The 20,812-nt window shown below is 51.3% G+C and overlaps 2 protein-coding genes across 2 annotated transcripts in view; both read right to left on the reverse strand.

Moving 5' to 3' along the window:
• The window catches only part of LOC128045045 (bone morphogenetic protein 8B), a 32,964-nt gene that overhangs the window by 8,134 nt on the left and 4,018 nt on the right, over positions 1 to 20,812 (reverse strand). The window contains exons 2-3 of the mRNA XM_052637503.1: positions 9,060 to 9,249; positions 8,481 to 8,629 (exon numbers count right to left, since the gene is read on the reverse strand). Coding sequence (XP_052493463.1) covers positions 8,481 to 8,629; positions 9,060 to 9,249 — 339 coding nt within the window. The remainder of the gene's footprint in view (positions 1 to 8,480; positions 8,630 to 9,059; positions 9,250 to 20,812) is intronic.
• On the reverse strand, positions 5,119 to 6,672 carry LOC128045044 (succinyl-CoA:3-ketoacid coenzyme A transferase 2, mitochondrial-like). The gene has a single exon (XM_052637502.1). It carries the CDS (start codon positions 6,670 to 6,672, stop codon positions 5,119 to 5,121), a length of 1,554 nt encoding a protein of 517 aa, XP_052493462.1.

Here is a 20,812-nt window from a genome sequence, read left to right on the forward strand (position 1 = left end):
GAAACTACCGAGGCCCCTGAGCCCAGAGCGTGTGCTCTGCAACAAGAGAAGTCACGGCAGTGAGAAGCCCTCGCATCGCAACAGAAGAGTAGCTCCTGCCAGCTGCAACTAGAGAAAAAAGCACAATAAGGAAGACCCAGAGCAGCCGAAAATAAAGATAAATAAAAAATTTTAAATGCCAAACTCAACATAGTATCACTTCGTCCAAGACTCAAGGGCTATTAATGAAATAGTTCAAGATTTGCACTCTGTGGTACCTAATCCATTGTTGTTCATTTGCTATCTCCAGCTCCTTTGCAATCCATTGACTGCAGACCACCATGCCCCTTTGTGGATGAGATTTCCTAGGCAAGAAGACTGGAGTGGGTTGCCATTTCCTTCTCCGGGGGATCTTCCTGACCTGGGGATCAAACCCATATCTCTTGTATTGGTAGGTGGATTCTTTACCACTGATCAACCTGGGAAGCCCAACATAATCCACACTGGTCAGAACTCTTCTGGGAGAAAATAACTTGTTCTTAGTTTTGGACTTGAAAGATGGCTTTTTTCTGCATCCCTATTGCAGAAGAACCACAGCAGCTGTTTGCTTTTGAATGGCAGGACCCAGAAACACAGAGAGTCCAATAGTATTCTTGGACAGTCCTGCCTCGAGGACTTAAGAACTCCTCCACCTTGTTTGGAGATATGTTAGTTAGGGACCTGAGAAACTTAACATTGGATGAAAAACTCTTATTCCAATATATGGGCAATATGCTTTTAGCAAGACTTACACATGATAAGTGTCTACAAAATACCATAAGAACCCTGAATTATTTGGCCGATTGTGGGTATAAGGTCTCCCAAGAAAAGGCCCAAGCATGTGAGCAATAAGTCACATATCTGAGTTTTGTCCTTTCCCATGGACATTTTGCCTGCAGGTAATCACAGGCTTGGGAACAGCCAAGAGTCACAGACAACTCAGGGGGTTTCTGGGAATTACAGTATTCTGTTGGATTTGGATCCTGAACTATGGGTTCATAGTAAAGACCCTCTATGAAGCTTTAAAGGAACATGATTTTGAGCCCCTTGCTTGGACTATGGAGTGCAAAAATACATAAATGGGGCCTAACCACAAAGGACCATCCAGTGAGTCACTCAAAATTGCATGATTTATGTGAAAAATAACCCCAAGACTGCTGTCAGACCTCCCCAGATAGGGACTCAACACGAGGAGCCCGCCCCACTGAGGTCTGGCAAACAGACTTCACTCAAACGCCTTGAGTCACAGGAAATTTCAGATGCTTGCTAGTATTTGTATACACTTTTTCAGGGTATGTGGAGGCATATCCCACCAGGAAAGAAAAAGCCTCTGAAATGCTTAAGGTTCTCCTTAAGGAAAGTTAAAGTGTAAGTTACTCAGTTGTGTCCAACTCTTTGCGACCCCATGGACTGTAGCCTGCCAGGCTCCTCTGTCCATGGAATTCTCTAGGCCAGAATCCTGGAGTGGGTAGCTGTTCCCTTCTCCAGGGGAATCTTCCCAACCCAGGGATCAAACCTAAATCTCCTGCATTGCAGGTGGATTCTTTACCATCTGATCCACAAGGGAAACCCTCCTTAAGGAAATAACCTCCCAATTCAGACTGCTTCACTCCCTTCAAAGTGATGACAGGCCTGCTTTTTTCTCTAGCAAAACCCAACAAGTGTCTAAGGCACTGCAAATTACTTGGACGCTACATTCATCCTGGAGAACACAATCAGCAGAAAAAAACCAAGAACATGAAACACACATTAAAAAGGAACATTGTTAAAATATGTGAAGAGACTAATTTAAGTTGGGATACAGCCTTGCCAGTTGCCCTGCTACTAGTCAGAGTGGCTCCCAGAAGTAGGCTTAATCAAGCCCCTCTGAAATACTGTATCATTGTGGTCATTCCAGATGTCTGCCTGGGCAGGAGGATCTATAAGTGCCTGAAAGATCTAGCAGTTGCCAATTATGTGAAAACTCTGGGCACTATACTAATCTCTGTTCATGAGTTTGCTTCCAGCAGGTCTGACTATCCACCTGAGGGAGCCTCGCATCCTTTCTCATCTGGAGACCAAGAGAGTTTTCTCTCATTACAACCCAGAGAGAATAAGGGCCTGAGCATCAGCTGATTGCAAGTGCACAGGCCCACATGTGGTCCTTACCATGCATTCATCTGTCAGTTTAGCTGGAGTAAAGCCATGGATTCATCACATTTGGGTTAAGATAGCCCCATTGTCATCAGAAAATGACCCAGCTCTTGGGACTTCCCTTGTGGTCCTATGGCTAAGACTCTACGCTCCCACTGCAGGGGGCCTGGGTTCCATCCCTGGTCAGGGTACTAGGTCCTATGTACCACCAAATAAATATTTTAAAAAGGGAGAAAATGACCCAACTCCTGAGAGACCTAGAGAGCAATGGGTTTGGGAACACTTAGAAGATTTAAGGTTACTCTTTGAAAAGAGTAAATACTGAGATTAAAATTTCATGGTAGGTACTTCCCTGGTGGTCCAGTGGTTAAGAATCTGCCTTCCAATACAGAGGATGTGGGGTCAATCCCTGGGAACCTAGATCTCACATGCTGTGGGGCAAATAAGCCTGGCACGACACAACTACTGATGCCATGCACTACAGCTAGAGAGAAATCTGTGAACCTGTGTGCCACGACAGGAGATTCTGCAGGCCACGACAAAGTCCTACGTGCCGCAACTAAGACCTGATGCAGCCCCAAATAAAAAATATTTCAACTTTCATAGAAGGATTTCATTATGTTCCAAGAGTTGTAGATAAAGAATTGTAGTGCTTACTAAAATTTTAAGGAATAGTCTCAAGATAAAGAATTGTAGTGCTTAATAAAATTTTAACGAGTATTCTCAACCCAAAGCTGATCAATTCCATTTCAGAATCATCCCCTCATCGCCCCTATTCAACAGGAAGTAGTCAGAAAGATCCTCGCTCCTTTTTACCACAAGACTGTGAAATGGACATTGACAGTGGGGAACAGGGGCGGGACAGGCACAACCTATAGCATTGGTCGGCACTGTGGTGTGTCCCTCTTCCAAGACCCTCCCCTAAGTGAACTATTGCAACAAGCAACTGTTAGTGGTTCCAGCAAGCCATTGGTTGGCATTGCCAGTAGTCCTCTCCCCCTTCTCTGCATAAAAGGGGCCCAAATTGGGACTGGGACAAATGGTTTTTTTGAGAGGCTAGTTTCCCATCTTCTCGGCCTGCTAGCTTTCTTATTAAAGTCATTCTTCCTTGCCCCTAAAACTTGTCTCTGGATTGGTTGATCCATCAAGCAGTGAGCAGAGAGAACTTGTGCTCCGTAACAGTTTCTCCTCCATTACTTTCCCCTACATTTCAGGATCCATTTAGGACAGCAGACACTTCAATGAAACCCTTACTGTGGGATCATCTCAAGCGGCAAAGAATTTAAGATAAATATTGTAATAGAGCAGTGAGGTCAGCCTCTAACCTGCAGCCATTGCTGCTTCTCATTACTCCGCATCCTGTTACCAAGCAACGGGTCCGGCTCAGCCATTGGTCGGTGCCTCGGTGGGCCTCCCCCATAAACAACCAACTATCAATGAGTGACCATTACTGGTCCTGCTCAGTCATTGGTTGGTGCTATAACAGGCCCCGCAAGCTGCTGCTGCTGCTCCTCCTGCTGCTGCTAAATCGCTTCAGCCGTGTCCAACTCTGTGCGACCCCATAGACGGCAGCCCACCAGGCTTCTCCATCCTGGATGGAGACCCCACATTTCCTTCTCCAATACATGCATGCATGCTTAGTTGCTTCAATCGTGTCCGACTCTATGCAACCCTATGGACAGCAGCCCACCAGGCTCCTCTGTCCACAGGATTCTCTAGGCAAGAATACTGGAGTGGGTTGCCATTTCCTTCTCCAATGGGCCCTGCCTACAAGCCTCTAATTGTCAAGAAAGGACAGTTAGTGAAGGGATTCAGAAAACAGTGGAGTGATGGTCATGAGGTGGAGAGGGGGGTAACAGGGGGATCCTGGCTTTCTCCAGGAAGCCCTCCAGCTCACCCAGGCTTGAGCCAGCACGTGAGCCGGGGTGCCCAGGGAACAGACTGAGGGCTGTATCCTGCTGGGCTCCAGAGCCGTCATCAAGGCCATCCACTAGCCTTGGCCCAGGCCTCGAGGCAGCGGTGATCCTCTCCCCAATCCTTGTCTCTGTGGCCAGACAGCAGCGGCAGTCTGCCTGGGTTGCAGTTTGTGGGACCTGATCTCCCCCCTCTTTGGGTGGCCTGAGGAGCCTGAGAGCTGATTGGGTTGGGTGCCTGGCTCCTTCAGTGATGATAGCTGGACAGAGTCTGGGAACCTGGCCTTGAGGGCACTGCCAACTGAAAGCTGCATCCTCTTAGCCAGGACTGAGACCTTGGAGGGTGAAAGTTGTGCCCTGGGACCTTTCCCTTTCTTGTCAGGACAGAGAATTTGGTAGAGACTTACAATGGCAACCCACTCCAGTATTCTTGCCTAGAGAAACCCATGGATGGAGGAGCTCGGTGGGCTACAGCCCCCGGGTCACAAAGAGTCGGACACGACTGAGCGACTTCACTTTGACTTACAGGAACATCCTTACCTGACAATGACCTGACTTTAAGAGCAAAGGATCAGTCACCAAGCAGTTTGTAACAACTAACCAGGACCCTTCCTTGCCTTGCCTATAAAAGGGCTTTGCTGAAAGTTTTTAGGGTTCTTAGCGCATGAGCCATGCATCTCCTTGCATGGCCCTGTAATAAACCTTTCTTTGTTCCAAACTCCAATGTTTTAGTATTGTTTGGCCTCACTGTGCATCAGGCACAAGGACTTGCATTTTCAGTAACAATATCACAGACAGTGAGGAGGGTGACGGAAACAGCTTTCTCAGAACTCACAGGACATACAAGGCAGTGTCTGTTTTCCTTTCATTTTTAATTAAAGGCACGTCTCTCCTGAGAGAACCTAGGCTATCCAGGGGCAGGCAGCCTGGGATGGCAGGACAAAGCCGGCAGGATGCTGGTGAAATGTACAAATGTGACTGTGGCTTCCTTGGAATGCAGTCCTGGGAGGTGAAGGCAGAAGCACACACTCTGGGACCGAGGTTCACTCTTGGGCTACATTTTGACCTGCTGCATGGGTCTGAGGTTCGGGGAGACGGCAAAGGGGCACCCCGTACTCTTTTTGATGTCCTCCACTGTGAGGCCGTCCCAGAGCTCAATCAGGGTCAGTCCTGTCTTCTTGTGCACGTCAAACACGGCCTTCTCGGTGATGATTCGGTCCACGCACCGCTTCCCAGTCAGCGGCATGGTGCACTTCTCCACGATCTTGGGTTCATTGGCCTTGTTGCAGTGCTGCATGGTGACCACCACTCGCGTCTTGGAACTGGACACCAGATCCATCGCACCCCCCATGCCTTTCACCTTCTTGCCGGGTATCATCCAGTTAGCCAGGTCACCGTATTTGGAAACCTGCATGGCTCCCAGCAAGGTCAGGTTGATGTGGCCCCCTCGAATCATGGCAAATGATTCATCGCTGGAGAAAAAAGAGCCCCCGGGAAGAAGGGTGACTGTCTGCTTGCCCGCGTTGATGAGGTCCGCGTCCACCTCCTCTTTTAATGGAAAGGGACCCAAGCCCAAGATCCCGTTCTCACTGTGAAGGTGCACGGTGATGTTGGGGCTGATGTAGTTGGGGGCCAGGAGAGGGATGCCGATGCCCAGATTGGCGTACATGCCGTCCTCAAATTCAAGAGCAGCCCGCTTGATGATCCGTGTCCTTATGTTATCTGAAGACGTGCATATTTCATCATCCTCTTTCCGGACGGTTAAGCGCTCAATTCTTTTCTCGTATTTTTCCCCCTGTATTATGCGATCTACATAAATGTTAGGAACATGGATGTCTTCTGGGGCAAAGGACGCCACGTCCACAATTTCTTCAACCTCCACCACGGAGGTTCTGGCGGCTTTGCACATGGGCACGTTGAAGTTCCTGGCGCTGGCCCTGAAGATGACATTTCCTGCCCAGTCGGCCTTCCACCCTTTCACCAAAGCAAAATCAGCGGTGATGGCATGCTCCAGCAGGTAGTGCTGCCCATGGAACTCCCTCACCTCCCTGGGCTGGCTGAGGATGGCGATGTGGCCATCTGGTAAGTACCTGATGGGTGCGCCTCCCTCCTGGACCAAGGTCCCGTAGGCCGTGGGGGTGTAGAAGGCGGGCACACCGGCGCCCCCTGCGCGGATGCGCTCGGCCAGGGTACCCTGGGGCGTGATCTCCAGCTCCAGCTCACCCGCCAGGTACTGCTGCTCACAGAGCGAGTTCTCCCCCAGGTAGGAGCAGACGATGCGGGTGATCTGCTTGGTCCCCAGTAAAAGACCGAGACCGAAGCTCTCCACCCCCACGTTGCTGCTGACCACAGTCAAGTCCTTCACGCGGGTCTTCAGCAGCGCCCCTATCAGGTTCTCCGGGATCCCGCAGAGCCCGAAGCCCCCGATCATGATCCTCGAGCCATCAGTGATGTCTCCCACGGCCTTCACCGGGTCCGTGTAGAACCTGGCGCGCGCGCGGGCGCTGCAGGCGAAGCCGCACGCGCCACCCTTCGCCAGCGCGCGCCCCGAGCGGCCGGCGGGGACCCGGCGCCCGAGCGCCGACGCCAGGAGCCGCAGGGCCGCCATCGGCCGCTCCGCTCCGGCTCGGGCTCCGGGCCCGGCGGGGACAGGAGGCAACCGCGCGTCCCCGCCCGCGCGTCACAGAGCAGGGGGCGCCCAGCCGTGATGCGCCCGCCCGGCTGGTTCCCGCCGCTCCGCTCCGTCTCCGCGCTCCGAGGGCCCGAGGGGCCGAGCTCCCCGGGCCGCGAAGGCGGGAGGCGGGACCGCCTGGATCGTCTGGAGGACCAGAGGGATCCCGGGCCTGACGCTCGGAGACCCCGAGGCGACGTCCCTCCCGGGAAGCCTGGGCGCCGGCCTCCTGCCCTCTCCATCGTCACCCTTCCTCCCAGGCGCGCTACTCCCGTCGCCCCCCACCCCCCAAAATTCCACCCCCGGGGCACCGGCTCCAACACCTGTGTCCCCAGCGCTCCCGGTCCTGCGACATTTCCACGGACGTCAAGCCGGGCCTCAAAGACAGCCCCGCCGAAGGAGACCTCTTGCCTTCCTGCCTCAAACCTGCTCCTCTGTCCCCACCTCGGGCAAGAACACCACCAAACCTGTTAAAAAGAGCCACTGGGCAAAACCAATACAGTATTGTAAAGTAAAATAAAGTAAAAATAAAAATAAATAAATAAAATAAATAAAAAGAGCCACTGGCTCAGTCCTGTCACCGGCGCCTCCTCCAAGCACCCTCCTCCATTCCCTGGACAAGCTCCCCCAACCCCAGCTCCCACCTCCACCCTGCGAGGCTCTGGTGCCTCTCTGACTTCGCTCTTGTCCCCCACAGTCTACTCTCCCCACTAATCAGAGGATATTTATTTTGTACATAAGATAAATGGACTTTTCATTTTCCAATAGTTGAGATTCAGAGAAAATACTCTAAGATTATATAGAGTTCTCACATGCTCAGACCCAGTTTCACCTGGAAAGTACATTTAAATGACTGTGGTACCGCTGTTACAACTAATGAACCAATATTGGTGTCTTATTATTTACTAAACACCATGACTGACTCAGATTTAATTCATTTCTCAGTGTCTTTTTTCCTGTAGAATGTACTTCAGTTTTAGGTTGTCTGGTGTTTTTCTCATGGTGAGACTGGGGTTCTGGGTTTCGAGGATAAAGACCACGGAGGTGAAGTGTTCTCATCTTGTCAGATCAAGGGTGTCTGGGAGCTATATGAGATGTTCATGGGAGCCCAAGTACCTGGCTGAGGGGGTGCCACTCAGGTTTCCCCCTAAAGTTACTGCCTTGGCCTGTGCACACTTTGGAAGCTAGTCACTAAGTGTAGCCCACACTGAAGGAAGGGGAGAGGCTACACCCCCGTGCGGGGGAGCGTCTCGGAGGGTTGTTTTATAAAAAAGCTGAATCAGATCCTGCCAGCCTCCACTGCTCTTAAAAAAAATAACACTGATTTCATACTTTATATTTTGGCCACTTCTCTCAATCTCCTCACAGTCGCTCCCTGGCTCTCTCTGCTCCAGCCACGGCGGCCCCTTGCTGCACCTCAGACACACCAACGTGGGCCCACCTGCAGGGTTTCTAGTCCCACTTCCGGGATAAAGGAGGCTCTCCCCCAAACACCGGCTGAATGAATGAATGAATGAAGGCATGAATCCTCACTTTACAGGTGAGGAAACTGAGGCCTGGAAAGGCAAGCAACCTGCCCTACTGCTGTCCCGCACTGAGGAACCCTCGCCCTCTACCCACTGAGTCCCCTCAACTGAGAAAGGCCAGCCCTCCGGGGCCAAATGAGGGGGCTCCAGCTGTGTCTGCTGCCAGCAGCTTCCTTGGAGGAGCCCCAGGGGAAGGTTCGATGCTGACCCCTGTCTTACCATCATCTGTTTCCACATAGAGGCGGAGTCCCAGGTCCTTGTTACGGTTCAAGAGCCAGCGGTCACTGGCTGCTGTCACGTCCAACACCAGCCAGCCCTCGTCCCCAGATCGGAGCGTCTGAAGATCCAAAAAGAACAAGTCAGACTCCCTGTGGACACGAAAGAACAATTAACCGAGGGCCAGCACAGCTGCCTTTGTGTTTCCAGTGCCCGCCGGGGGACCATTACTGGGGCATCTACCCGCCTGGCTCTGGCCTGGGTGCCTTTCAGGCCTTATCTCACTGTCTACTCTACAAAGGTGTTACGGAGCCTGTGTACAGATGGGGAAACCGAGGCTCAGGGGTTCAGTGACCCATCCATGGTCCCACAGCCAAGACAGCAAGATGGGGACTTGAATCCAGGACTGATGCGGGCCTGTCCCCACGGTGAGACGAGGCCTTGGGCCAAACATCTTTCTTCTCTGAGGGTGGGCTGCCCAGGAAGCTCCCCTTCTGTCTTCTGGGAAACGCACCCCAGGGCTGGGCCAGACACTCTGGCAGAGATTTGAGCAGGTGTATGGGGGGGTTGTGGGGCAGGCACCTGTGGGACTGCCCCAGGACCACCTCAAACGTGCTGATGTGGAGCGTCTGGTTGAGCGGGTGGGTGCTGGGCAGCTTGTAAATCCGGAACTCCGCGGCCGTGACAGCCTCCCCGGCCGGGATCTGGCTCAGGTCAAAGTGGAACTCCTTCCAGTGGGGCTCCTGGTGGCCCAGGGCAGGGTCACGCTCCACTGCAAGACAGAGCGGGGCTGGCGGTCACTCGAGGTTCGGGCTCCGGCTCCAGGCTGGGAGCCGGGGGCCTGGGCAGTCTGGGCAGGACTGACTCCCTCGAGAACAGACTTATCCCAGATTTTCCTCCTGGGTGCTCAGAGGGCTCCGAGAGCTGTGTGGTGAGATGCCTGGCTCAGCACCTGGCACGTGGCAGTGCTGCAGGGCAGCGTCCATCTCTGGCCCCCAAGCCCCAAACCCAGCCTGCCCTGCTCACGTCCTACTGGACCCACAGATGGGGTACAGGACAGGTCCCTCCTCTGGGGAGACAGACTGAGACCCAAGGCTGAAAAGAGACATAGCTGAATGCATTTGAGTGGGACGAGGGCTCCCAGAGGTGAGCAGGTGAGGGGAGATTGGGCGTGTAGCTGACTTTGGAGCTGGGCCTTGGGGGTCAGAGTGGATGTGCCATGATGTCAAGGGAGAAGGACACCACAGAGGCAGGAACAAGCATGAGCAATGGCCTAGAGCTGAGGGACAATGGCACCAGCAGTGAAAATAGCAGTCGTGACACCCAGCAAAGTGTGAGAGGAACAAGGGGAAGGAGGAGGGGGACCTGAGGGAGATGTGGAAAGGACCAGAAAGAGGCGAGGTAGGATGACAGCTCCCAAAGATGCTGTGTCAAGTGCGGGGGAAGTTGAAGGGTCCCATGGTGTGATCTGAGGGGGCTTCCTGGAAGAGGTGACACCGGAACTGGCCTTGAAGGACAGGAAGGAGTCTTGGGAAGACACGTTTTCTAGTCAGAGGGGACCTCTATGCACAGGTGTGCAGAGCTGGGGCTCTTGGTGTGACTCTGGCTGTGGTCCAGCTGCAAGGGCTGGAATCCTGGCCTCAGAGTGTGGGCTGTGCTCTGACCAGTGGAGGGCCAGGGTTCTGGGCAGCAGGGGGTCGTGGTCTGAGGGTGGAGTGGAAGCTATGTGTGGAGGCAAGGGTAAAGCCCAGACTGCAGGGACCCGAGGCGGGCTGGCGGCGGGGCTGTTCTCACAGTCTGGGCGAGAGACCGCAGGAGTGGAGTAAACCCCACATTTCCCCAGCTGCCGGAAATGCCCAGGACAGTGTATTTAGGGCATCTCACTTTAGCCTCCTGTCACTTTCAAACACTAAAAATCTGTGTTTCCACAAAGCAGGGGTGGGAGCCGCCCCAAGCCTTCCCCTAAAACCAACACTGAGATTTTAATTACATGTTTGTGAGTCTTTTTAAAAATTCTCTCTCTGGCTACTGGACTCAGCGACCACAAGTCACCAGGCTGGTGGTGGAGGCGGATGTGGGAGCACTTCCTGTCCTCGCGGTGGGGACCTGGTCCAGGGGTGGGCAAACAGCTGTGCTGGGCGGGGCCAGTGGACACACGTGTTTGGGAAGGAGATGGGCTTTTCATCCCCAGACCAGGGAGGAGGGAACAGAACACCCATCGTCTGACGGGGGCTGGACCCACAGCAAATGCCCACCCACCAGCCAGGCTGTTCCGTGGGCAGCATGACACGGGCAGATCCAGGTCCTCCCACACAGGCAGGGCGTGATGCTCGCCATGAATATCACCACACGAGCCCCCTCCTCCCTACAGACACACACACACACACAGCTTTGGAGACAATTTCCGTGGATTAGGTAACTGCAGAGACCACCTCTGTTATGTGGCTATGGAAGCAGCCCTGATCTGCAGGGTGAAATAGGTCCAGGTTGTTGGCTGTTCCAGGGAGTGACCCCAAGAATGAAAAAGGGTCGCCCAGCCATGCCCTGTACCGGACCCCTCTCAAAGCATCCTTAAGTGTATCTGCCCCCAAGGCAAAGAGGGGGCTGACAGGTGGGTCCCTGGGAACCTGTCTGCAGGCCTAACACTGACTCACGTTGGATCCAGGACTGAGGGAATAACCACAAACCTGCCAGCTCTGAGGGCACCAAGCTCTGTGGCCTTCCTCCCTTGCTGACCTGGGGCCCACATGTGCTGGGTCCAGAGAGCCCTGTTCCCCTGGACTGACCTCAGCTCCCAGCTTCTGAGCTGTGGGTGTGTGAAAGCGATGCCCACCCAACCCCCACCCCATAGTTCCCGCACAGGAAACTGCCTGTCCCAGCTGTTCCAGGCAAGCACTAGCGGTGGGACATTTTAAGAAAATGATTTTCATCAGAAATGGATAAAACTTCTGAGATGAGGCCATAAACTAGACATTACTGTCACTAGCCAAAGGAGAGCCCTCCCCTCATCCCCGGCTGCCCTGCCCCGCTTTCTTTGCTGGAACCTGTGGATGTATGGTTTTTCAGCAGTGGCTTCTGTGGATTAGGGAAGATGGTTCTCAGATGCCGGTGTTAAGGAGCAGGATTTATTGAGACTGGGATGCTCCATATGGTAGTTCCCGGGCTGGCTGCTCCTGCTCTAGCCACTAAAACAGCACTGAGAGGGGTAGATGCCCTGATCTCCAACTGGGGGCTTTTGGTCTTAGCCCTGACTCTGTCAGTAACCAGGTACTTCCTGTGGGTGGCCTCAGTCTGCTCATCTGGGAAGTGGGGGGGAGGTCCTAGGATCCTTTCCACACAGGGCTGTGAAAGGGCTTTGTAAAGGGCAGGGATCATGGGATAGTAGCGATGGTCATTCCTTAGGAGGTGGGAGGGGTGTTGACCCCTAATTTCCTCACCTAACAGACATAACAAAGTAAGAACATCCTGCCAGCACCAATGGGGGTTTCATGTGTGACTCAAGAGCCACAGAAGATGAAAGACAGATACTCAGCTTTATTCTTCTAAATAAATTATGGAATGAAAGATTCACATAAAAATATATCAGTGCAACTGAAAGGCACTTGGATGGCTTCAAAGAGCCTCCTTTCCACCTGCCTGACCTTTATGAAGATACTTGATCCTCTGGGTTTCAGAACCCACATCTACAAAATGACCATTTGATACAGAAATGAAATGGAAGGGTCCAAAGCCCTGTCTGCTTCTGTGGCTGCACTTGGTGGTGGCCCGGCACATGCTTCTTTCCGATTATTCAGGAGCATTTCCTTATCAGTGCACACTCATGCCCAGCCTCCACTTTCCCCTCTAACCAAGGTCTGGAATCTCCCAAAAATGCCCAGGCCAGGAGAGGCAGGCCCCCTGCCTTGCCAGTGGGGGCGTCCACTGCGATCTGGCTCAGGCATAAAGCAACATTTTCTTTATGAACGTGCTGATGATTCCAGAACATTAGAGCCCAAGGAAGAAAGATCACTGCACACAGTCTTCTCCCACTTTTATGCACGTGTGGAGACAGAACCCAGGAGTTCTGGCTCTCCTCTGGGCTTTTTCCACCGCAGTGGCCCTCCACCATCCAGTGCTGCAAAAACAGCATAACCTCCCCACCTCGGAGTTGACCTGGCCCTGCTTCCCACCCTGCTGCAGCTGTGGGATGCTCTGTAGAGGGAGTTTAGGGGAAAGGCCAAGGTCTGTACAATGTGATTTCTTGGGTTTTCCCGGTAAAATTTGCTGCTGGTTGTGGAGTTGGGAAGTTCATTCCCAGGTCCCCTGGCAGATTCAGACAGGCAGAGAGGGGGACGGGTGGGGGTGCCACAGGGCAGGAGGTGGTCCCTGCCTGACCTATGTTCTGGCTCCTGGCCATCTGAGATAAGTCCTGCCAGGAATCCTGTCTCTGTGAATGTCCTGGGGGGGACTGCTGATGTTTGAAGTAAGGTTTCTGGGTAGTAAATTATTCTTTCCATCTGCAGAATCTAGGGTAGGAATTCCTAATCTTGCATGGGGGTGGAGTGCCCCATAATTTCACCTTTGGGCACGTGGGAGTAGACCCCTGCCTATGCTGTCTTCTCACGCTCTGGAGGTTTTCTAAGAACACTCATTTTCCATTAATTTTTCCCTGGGCATATCTGGGAACATTAATTCATTCATTTATGCAACACATTTGAAAGTAGTGCTTATTGTATGCAAGTCAGTACTTTGGTACTGGGGAAACTGCAGTCTACAAGACAGGCCAGCCCCTGTGCCCGTCAAGTTTATGCGCAGTGGGGAAATCAGGTAGAAAACAGACAATCATTGTAAGGGAGGAGCCCTGTGAAGGACAGCAAGAGGGGGTGCAAAGAGGGTATGTGGGGTCACTTTATGCTAAAACTTCCATTTTGTAGTGATTTTTGATCTTGAGATTAAGAGAAAAATTGTTGCAAGAACAGTAAAAGACTTTCCATATTTTTTACTCAGCTTTCCCTAATGATAACATTTTACATAACCAAACCACAGCATAGTGTTCAAAACCAGGAAACTGATATTGGTACAATACTATTAAGTACATTATAGACCTTTCTAGAATTTTGCCAGTTTTCCCACTTATGTCCTTTTTCTGTTCCAAGATTCCACCCTGGATCCCACATCACATTTCCTTGTTAGGGCTCCCTGATCTGCTCTGATCTGTAACAAGTGCTAATCGGTCAGGTATGTGGTAGACGGTCCCTCAGTTTGGGTTTATCTGATGTGTTCTCGCATTCTCATTATTAAATCGAAGTTACAGATTTTGGAGAAGAATACCATGGATATAATGTCCCCTTCTGAGCACATCAAATCGAATGACATAATGTCAACCCGTATTATTACTGCTGCTGCTGCTGCTAAGTCGCTTCAGTCGTGTCTGACTCTATGTGACTCCATAGACGACAGCCCACCAGGCTCCTCCATCCCTGGGATTCTCCAGGCAAGAACACTGGAGTGGGTTGCCATTTCCTTCTCCAATGCATGAAAGTGAAAAGTGAAAGTGAAGTCGCTCAGTCTTGTCTGACTCCTAGCGACCCCATGGACTGCAGCCTACCAGGCTTCTCCATCCATGGGATTTTCCAGGCAAGAGTACTGGAGTGGGGTGCCATTGCCTTCTCCGTGTATTATTACTAGTGATTACTAATTCTTTGGTTAAGGTGGTATCTGCCACATATCTTCACTGTAATGTCATTATTTTTCTTTTGGAAATGATATACATCTTGAGGGAGAAACACTGAGATTTGTGCATATACCCTGTTTTCCCCCACACTTCTGCCCACTAATTTAGCACCAGGAGCGGCTCTTGCCTGTAGCGATTATTACTGCACTATCTGCAATAGTGATTTTCTGTTTCCTTCTTTCGCTCCACATTTATTAACTGGAAATTTCTTTGAAAAGAAGACTTGTTCTTCCTCCCATACTTATCCATTCATGTATTTCTATCATTATGGGTTCATGCACATTTAATTTACTCTATGGGTTAGCAACTGAATGACAGCAACAAATCCAAACCCAGGCATAAACATATGTCTGTATTGATTTCTATTTTTCTGGATATATCTATCTTAAAAATTGGAGTTATAGTTCCAGTTCAGTGTGGTGTTACTTTAGATGCGGTGCTTTGGAGAAATCTTTCAATTAAGACACTCTAAGATGAGACCAAGCACTCATGTGTTGCTGGCAGGCAGGCAGGCAAAATGGCATAATCCCCATGGAGGGGACTCTGGCAACATTTAGCAAAATGATACATGTTTTGACTTAGACATCTCACTTCTTAAAAATTGTCCCAAAGGTACAACACAAAAAGATGTACATACAAGACTATTTGTTATAGCCCAATTTTGTAATATGTTACAGAAAAACACTGGAAACAATCCAAATGTTTATCAGTAGGAGATGGGATAAACAAACCATGGTACCTCTTCATGATGGGGTGCTAAAGAGCTGTAAATTAGAACAAAGAGATCATCTATATTCTGCAAGAAAGTGATCTCCAGAGGAGAGTTTTATTTTAAAAAGAAATAAGGGGAAGGAACAGTACAGACAATATGCCTTTTATCTAAGAACATGTCAAAATACAAATATTAGGGGCTGCCCTGGTGGCACACAGGTTAAGAAGCTGCCCACCAAAGCGGGAGACATGGGCTAGATCCCTGATCTGGGAAGATCCCACATGATGCCGAGCAACTTAGCCCGTGTGCCCCAACTATTGAGCCTGTGCTCTAGAAGCCCAGGAGCCGCAACTACTGAGCCCACGTGCCACAACTGCGGAAGCCCGTGTGCCCTAGAGCCCGCGCTCCGCAACGAGAGAAGCCACAGCGACGAGAAGCTTGCAAACCGCAATAGTGAGTAGCCCAGACTTGCTGCAACTAGAGAAGAGCCCATGCAGCAATGAAGAACCAGGGCAACGAAGAATAAATAAATACATTAAAAATATAAACATAAAAATGCATACATGTCATATGTACATATATATGCATTTTATTCTTTAAATGGAGAGATAGACTACAAACCAAAAAGCTTATTAAAAATAGTGGGAGTGGGTGATACAGATGGAGGGATTAAGAGGTGCAAATCTGCAGTTATAATAAATAAGTCATGGGGTATAATGTATAGCATAAAGAATATGGTCAGTAATTTTATAATAAATTTGTATGCAGACAAAAGGTTACTAGACTTATGGTGATCACTTCATATGTATGCAAATGTCAAATTTCTAGGTAGTATACTTGAAATTAACACACTGTTGTATGTCAACTATATTTCAATTAAAAAAAAATAAGTAGTTGGACTTCCCTGGTAGTCCAGTGGTAAAGAATCCACTTGCCAATGCAGAGGACATGGGTTTGATCCCTGTCCAGGAAGACTGCACATCCCGAAGCGCATCTAAGCCTGTGTGCCGCAACTGCTGAGCCCAGGGGCCCTAGAGCCTGTGCTCCACCAGAGAAGCCGCCACAGTGTGAAGTCCTGGCTCTGCAGCCAGGGAGTCACCCCTGCGTGCTGCAACCAGGGAAAGCCCGCCAGCAGCAGTGAACACCCAGACAGCCCAAAATTAATACATGAATTAATTTTTAAAAATGTAGTTACGTTTTGTGGGAGGAAGAGAGCAGAGACATAGTGTATGAGACAGGCATGGAAGCTAGGTCTCTCCAAATGTCCCTTGCTTTGTAAATTTTGTAAACTATTTCACATAAGTATAAAACAAAAATAATTCAAAATATAAAACCGAAAAGTAATACCCAACACTAAAACGCAAAATAAAGTAAACAAATGGTGGGTGTATTGAGTTGGTGGCTTAACCACACAGTGAGGAATTATTTCAAGTAATTTTCAAACAGAGTAATTTGACTGTATATTCCTAGTAGAATAGCTTAAGGACAAAATTAAAAATAAATCTTAACTTTTCAGTAAGCATATTGCTATGATGATGATGTTATTCTATACCTATTAAAGAGTCGGACATGACTTAGTGACTGAACAACAGCAATGATCATAGGAATGTCGTTAGGACCAAATTATTCCATGCAAAAGAAAATAGAAAAATAAAATGTAAAAAAAAAGCTTTTAAGTAAAGTCTATAATCCTAAGCTTGAATTGGAAATATTAGTTTGAGGGACAGACTGAGAGCTGGAGATCGACATGTACGTGCTACTATATTTAAAATAGATAACCAACAATGACCTACTGTACAGCCCAGCCAACTCTGCTCAATATTCTGTAATAACCTAATGGAGAGAAGAACTTGAAAAAGACACGTGTATATATTTAACTAAATCAGGTTGCTGTACAGCAGAAATTAATACATTATAAATAAATTATACTTCCATAAAATTTTTTAAAAAGAAAATGCAATCTCCTGTCCTGACAGTCTTTCCTGCCCTCAAGCCCTTCCCCAGCCCCTCAGGGCCCATGGGAGGGTCTTAAGCTTGGCTCTGCTTCCAGGCCTCCTGAGCTGGCCCGGCTCATCCTCATGGTCTCCTGGGCCATCTGGTATAAACATCCTCCCCGGAGACCCTCCTTGAAGCCCTCTCCCGGGGGTTGCCCCATCCCACCAAGTATAAAGGCTACTTTCTTCTCAGTCCAGCTGTAACAGCCCCCCTTGCCCTCCCCTGACCCCACACACATCAGCCTGTCAGTCTCTCCCTTTCCCTGTCCCGGGGTCCCCATCCCTGGCTCATCTGTCCTCTGGACGGTGACCAATTTGGAGGCAGAAACTGAACAACTGGGTGGAAACGGGAGGCCTCGGTGGTCTGCTTGTCCAGCCCCTCGTGTCCCCCGGGCCCGGAGAGGGGCTGTCCGGCTCCTCTTCCCAAGGACCCCTGGTCCCCAGGACAGTGACTCAGTGTCCAGCAGTGCAGCCCCTGAACTGGGGGGTCCTGCTGGTCTGGGAGTGGCTTCCAGGTCACCTCGGGCCTCCATCTGAAGCCACCCATGTTCTCTATTTGCTGAGGGACTCGCCTCTGTTCACAGCCTGACAAGGAGGACAGGCTCTCCCGGGGCCCTGGAGGCAGACAGGCTGGGCCTGTCTGGCTGGTCCCACTGGTAACGAGGTCAAGGGGCCCCTCAGACCTAAGACAAGACCCAGTCTGCGCAGCCCCAGGTCCTGGGGGCGGACTCCATCAGCTCCCGGTTCTGCCTCCTGAAGGGTTCCCTCCCACCCAGGAATCTCAGCGCTGCTTCATTCTGGGGCATTTTTAGTCAGTTCTCATTACTGACTTTTTCAGGGCCTGTTTCCATAAATGGCTCCATGCTCATAATTACCATCTAGACCTCAGCCAGATTCAGAGACCAAATTAAAAGGGGCACCCGCCCGCCGCACCACATCAAGCCCGCCACGGCCAAAAATAGATCCCAGGAGATGTGAGCAAGGAGGATTCGGCTCCTCCAGGTCAACCCAGGAAAGACCCGAACTGTGGGGCTTTCCAGAAGGACGCGGTCATGGTGACACACGCCCTCTGTCCCGCGGGGAGTGCGTGCCTGTGAGGACTGGCCGTGTGCTCCCTCCCCGAGCCTGCCTCACCCCCAGGGTGGGGGGTGGGGGGCCACCAGCGGGTGGGGAGGGCGGGGGCACATTCTTTGGTGGGAGCTGGAAAGGCCTTCGGGGCCACCCTGCATAGATGAGGAAACTGAGGCCCAAGGGGGCAGAGGATCGCCGGGCGTCATGTGTCAGGTTAGGGGCCCTTCACGTGGAATTGCAGACTTGGAGCCCATGTGATATAAGTGGCCCCAGACTTGCTCTGGTGGCGATACTGGGATGGGGGGGTGGTTCACAAGGTTCTTCCATCAACAGGTGCCTGAGAGCGACCTCCTGAGGCCACGGTCCTCCAGGCAGGGCCCTGCGGGGACTCGGGTCCCAGGGGAGGGGAGCTGATCCGCACAGACGGGAGGCGGGCCCTGCTCTGTGCTTTTTCCCCTGGCTCTCGGTGCTCCCTGCCTCCCACTGCCTCTTCCCCTCAGCATCGCCAGTCTGCCCTGAGAGCTGGCTGCACAGGGGTCGGGGGCAGGATTTGTTTGGGGGGTTGGTTTGCCCTGAGACTCATGTTTGGTCCCTGTTCTCAGGTTATTTATAGTTTCCTGGGGGGAGGTGGCAAAAAGACAGGTTAGATGTGCCCCCAGATCATACAGGCAAATCCTGAGAAATACGAGTGATCAAGGGTGAGGGTTCTGATCATGGAAGCAGTCTGTCTCCTTGAGAGGAGCAGGGTAGGAAGAGTCAGATTTATGGAAACCCCTGCCCATTCCTTTTTAGAAGAAATGGAGGTGAGTATATTTTATGCAGAGGGTACAATGTGAGCAAGGGCTCAGAAACAGGATGTGATACATCAGCTCCCACGTATTACGCTCCTACTGTGTAGCAGGTGTGCATCTGACCTGCGTGTATGTATCACAGATCCTACACAACCCTGGGAGTTAGTCCCTATGAACCTTGTTTTAAAGCGAAGGAAATGAGGTGCAGAGACTTTAAAAGGAAGCTGTGTGATGTCTCGCAGCTCCCAAGTGGCACAGTCAGGATGGAAATCCAGGTTTAGTATACCTGTGTACAAGGATATGTACAAGGATATTTAGACAGTTCTATGCACAACCAAAAACTGGAAACAACCCAATGTCCCAAATAAGCATGATTTCCAATGCAAGACAACTCATTTATATTCAAACAATATATACAACAAAACATGGATGAATCTCAATAACAATTCATTGTGTGAAAGACCCAGAGTATGTACTATGATTCCATTCTCATGAAGTTTGGGAACAGATCAAAGGACTGGTTGGTGACAGAAATCAGAAAGCGGCTCTGCCTGAGGGGATGGGCGGGTAGGAGTAGGGTTCCCAGGGGCACTCACGCTACGTGTTCCTCTGTAAACTGAGTTTTGTACAGTGAGCATGCTTTATCTGTAAATCCCCAAACAACAAAGACACTTTAAAAATAGGACTCTCAGTTTACAACATACATTCAACACAGTCCAACTGAGCAGCACGCACTGCACCTAATCATGGGCCCTGGGCCGGGGGAGAGGCCACTTCTGTGTAGGACAAGAGCAGAAGATGGGCAGGCAGGAAGAGGACCAGCTGCGTGGCCTTGGGAAGACCACCTAACTTCTCTGAGCCTCTTAAAACAAAGATGCGACTGTAATTGTGAGATGAGATGAAAGGACAGACATGGAGGGTCTCGGCATGTGGTCGTCACTGGGTGTCTGCTCACACAGTCCCTGAACAGCCTCCAGGGTGGGTTCCATGAGTATCTCCATTTACAGAGGAGGAGACGGAGGTTCCGAGAGGTGGACTGGAGAGTCCAGATCACACTGACAGCAGGAGGTGGAGTCAAGAAGCAAATTCTGAGTCCAGCTCAGAACGCCAGCCCGTCCTGCCCGTCCTCACACTGTCCATCCCCTCCTGATGCCCAGGGAGGGCGTCACTGTGTGGACCAGGTGACAGTCACCTTGCAGCTGAGGGGCAGGCATGTGTCTCTCCCACTGGAAGGTCAGCTCCACAAGGGGAGTCTTTGTCTCGTCCCCTCTTACGTTCCAGGAGCTGGAATGGAGCCCGGCACAGAGCAAGCGCCCCATGACCGTTTGTGAAGTGAAGTCAGGAAAACATGAAAGAACTCTGTAGTAAGGAAGCAAAGTAAGTGACCCCGGGGCTTATGGAGGTGAGAGGTCACTCCTTCAAGGTCAGGGGCTGAACAGGATCCGGGCAGGCCCCTCACTCCCACGGAGCCCTGCCTCTCCCGAACCCAAGAGCTCAGCTGCTTCACACCCCTCTCCTCAGCTGCCCGGGACCACGGGAATGAGGGAGCCCAGCTCAGGGAAGGGTCAGGACAAAGGAGAAGACGGTCCCATTCAGTTCTGATGACATGTCAGCCTGCAGTGCTATTTGTGCCTCAGTTTCTCAGTCTGGAGCATGGGCACCGCCACTCTGCCGACAGGAGGTGGGGAAGGATTCAGGAGAAATACCACAGGTGTCTCTCCTGCCTGTCTCTGGAGGGGCCAGGCCAGCCTGAGACACTCGGGGTCCAACCAGTCACACCTGAGCTGCGTGGAGGGGTGGGCAGTGTGCTGAGAAGGGACCAGATAAGGGAGGGACATGCAGGAATCCACGGCGGGCCCAGGAGGGCCAAGACCCTGGGTGCTGCCTCCCAGTTCAGGGTCTCCTCCCTGGAGCTCAGGCGACACCAGGGACCAGCTCTGTCCACTCCTCGAGGTCCCAGACCTACCTATCTTTGTGTCCTGGCCAAAGGGAGCCTAGAGTCCACAGGGAGAGACTGACACGCAGGCCAGGTGGGGCCCGGCTCTGACCACAGC

Source organism: Budorcas taxicolor, chromosome 3 (genome assembly GCF_023091745.1).
Source record: "Budorcas taxicolor isolate Tak-1 chromosome 3, Takin1.1, whole genome shotgun sequence".
In the NCBI taxonomy this organism is placed as follows: Eukaryota; Metazoa; Chordata; class Mammalia; order Artiodactyla; family Bovidae; genus Budorcas; species Budorcas taxicolor.